The 2,807-nt window shown below is 45.5% G+C and overlaps 1 protein-coding gene across 1 annotated transcript; it reads right to left on the bottom strand.

Annotated features, from left to right (window-relative positions):
• Positions 1-300: 300 nt before the first annotated feature.
• LOC118619291 (zinc finger protein 723-like) lies at positions 301-1,845 on the bottom strand. Its single transcript, XM_036245973.1, is given in 3 exon segments — positions 301-954; positions 957-1,139; positions 1,375-1,845. Coding segments are annotated over 3 exon segments (1,308 nt in total).
• Between the last annotated feature and the right edge of the window lie 962 nt (positions 1,846-2,807).

Genomic DNA, 2,807 nt, shown 5'->3' with positions numbered 1-2,807 from the left:
ATTCGGAAGGGTTCTCTTACAAATGAATGATCTGATGTGCAGCAAGGTTCCAGTAACGACACAACGCTTTACCACATTTCTTACCTCCGTCAGGTCTCGCTCCAGTGTCAATTCTCCGCTGTACAGGAAAACATGAATGATGTTTAGAGAATTAGCTCATTTTTTACATTCCTAAGGCTTCTCCTCAGTATGGATTCTTTGATGCTGAACAAGTTGTAAGTGTTGATAAATGACTTTACCACGCTCCTTACATCTATAATACCTCTCTCCAGGACGAACTTTCTGATGTCCAATAAAGTTTTAACGTTGGTTAAAGGTTCTATCACATTTTCCACATTCATAAGGTTTCTCTCCAGTATGAATTCTCTGATGTCTAGTAAGGTTTGAAGACTGGCTAAAGGCTTTGCCACATTCTGAACATTTATAGGGCTTCTCTCCAGTATGAATTCTCTGATGCTTAGTAAGGCTTGAAAGGTTCTTAAAAGCTTTCCCACATTCTGTACATTTAGAGGGCTTCTCTCCAGTATGAATTCTCTGATGGCTAGTACGGTTTGAAGACTGGCTAAAAGATTTGCCACATTCTGAACATTTATAGGGCTTTTCTCCAGTATGAATTCTCTGATGCTTAGTAAGGCTTGAAAGGTTGCTAAAAACTTTGCCACATTCTGAACATTTATAGGGCTTCTCTCCAGTATGAATTCTCTGATGGCTAGTAAGGTTTGAAGACTGGCTAAAAGATTTGCCACATTCTGAACATTTATAGGGCTTCTCTCCAGTATGAATTCTCTGATGCTTAGTAAGGCTTGAAAGGTTGCTAAAAGATTTGCCACATTCTGAACATTTATAGGGCTTCTCTCCAGTATGAATTCTCTGATGGCTAGTAAGGTTTGAAGACTGGCTAAAGGTTTTCCCACATTCTGTACATTTAAAGGGCTTCTCTCCAGTATGAATTCTCTGATGGTGAATAAGGTTTGAAGACTGGCTAAAGGTTTTTCCACATGCTGTACATTTATAGGACTTCTCTCTATTATGAATTCTCTGATGGTTAGTAAGGTTTAAAGACTTGCTAAAAGCTTTGCCACATTTTCTACATTGGTATGGTTTCTCCCCAGTATAAATTCTCTTGTGTACAGTAAGACCTGAAGGCCAGTTAAATGATTTACCACATTCTTTACATTTGTAAGGTTTTTCTGTGGAGCGACTTTTCTTACATTTCTTTAGACTGGATATTTGACCGAAGACTCTCCCAGGTGGATTACATTTGTAAGTTCCATCCCTGTTATAAATATTCTTTTGTTCAATACGATCTGAAGATTGCTTAGAAGATTTGATGCATTTACTTGGTGCGTTTGTCTCCTCCACAATTTGAATAACCTGATCTTCATTGTGCTTTGGCATTTGGTCAGATACTCTCCCACCCTCATAATGGTTTGCTGGATGCTGAGTCCTTTGATGTGTATTAGCATTTGACTCTTGGTGTAAGTTTCTCCAGTGTTCACCGCACTGGTAACGTCTGCCTCCATGATCTGCATTCAGTATTATTTGAGAGAACAAATCTTTTCTTCCCGGCTTTTGCAGAAACTCCTGGTTGTCTTCAGAGGACACAGCTGGGCAGATGGGTATTGTCTTTTTCCCCTTCACATCCCACAGCTCCTTCGTTTGCTCCAAAAAAGTGACCAGAGCTGACTTAGAGACAGCAAGGCCCAGGGAGACCAGACTCCTGTAGTTCTCCAACATCACGGCCACGTACAGTTCCCTCTGGGCTGGGTCCAGGTATTCCCACTCCTCCTGAGAGAAGTAGATGGCCACATCCCTGAAGGTCAGAGGTTCCTGGGGAGCAGCCATGTGGTCCTGCTCCTGCTCCTGCTCCTGCTCCGGGCCGTCTTCTCAGGTGACCCGATGCCGAGGGGCCACGTCGGCACCAGGAGGATATGCCTTGAAAGCTTCGGCACAGCTCTCTCTGCTTCCGCCACACTCCGGCAGAAGGACCTCGGAATGCTGCCAGGGCCCCCCTCTCCTGTCCTGGGTCACAGGACAGTCGGGAACGATGAGCCCCACTGCAGGGACGCAGGTGCGGAGATGCCAATGCCCGCGGTGACTTCAGGCTCCACGAGCGTAGGAGTGTGAGCTGAGATGCTCAGGTTGGAACCAGAGAGGCCGAAACCAGAGGGTCCAGCAAAACCGTCAATGCTCCGGAGCCGCTTCCGTGTCTCGGTGCAAAGCTTCTTGGCAGCGGTCTTAGCAAAGCTGTGTTTGGATTTGACACCAAGCGCATCGGCGACTCGGGCGAAAGCAGGCAGGTGAGTCAGCACCACACTAACAAGCATCTGCACGACAAAGGGAGCAATCAACCAGTGCAAAGGCAACCTGGGGAATGACAGAGAAATGTCTGCAAGCCATGTATCTGACAAGGGGTTAAGAGCCAAAGTATATAAGGAACCCATGCAAAGCAATGACAGAAAAACAAGGAGCCCAATTAAAAATAAAGGCCATAAATAGATATACAGTGATACCTCGGTTCTCGAACGCCTTGGTTTTCGACCAAATCAGGATTCGAGAAACTTTTGTCTCGGAATCCGAACAAATATTTGGAACTCGAACTTCCGAGTTGAGCCGAATGGCGTTCATTCGGCCCAGCGCGCCTTGCTGGCGTCATCAGTGTGAGTGCAGAGAGAGAGTCACGCTTTGTGGAGTCCGCTTTCCTATTGGGTTTCATTGCTTCGGTTCTCGAACAATTCGGTTCTCGACCGTCCTCCTGGAACGAATTATGTTCGAGAACCGAGGTATCACTGTATAGATATTCGTTG

The sequence above is a fragment of the Molossus molossus genome, unplaced genomic scaffold, assembly GCF_014108415.1.
Source record: "Molossus molossus isolate mMolMol1 unplaced genomic scaffold, mMolMol1.p scaffold_m16_p_6, whole genome shotgun sequence".
Classification (NCBI taxonomy): Eukaryota; Metazoa; Chordata; class Mammalia; order Chiroptera; family Molossidae; genus Molossus; species Molossus molossus.
Note: the sequence above shows the minus strand (reverse complement) of the source record. Positions and strands in the feature narration are given on the sequence as shown.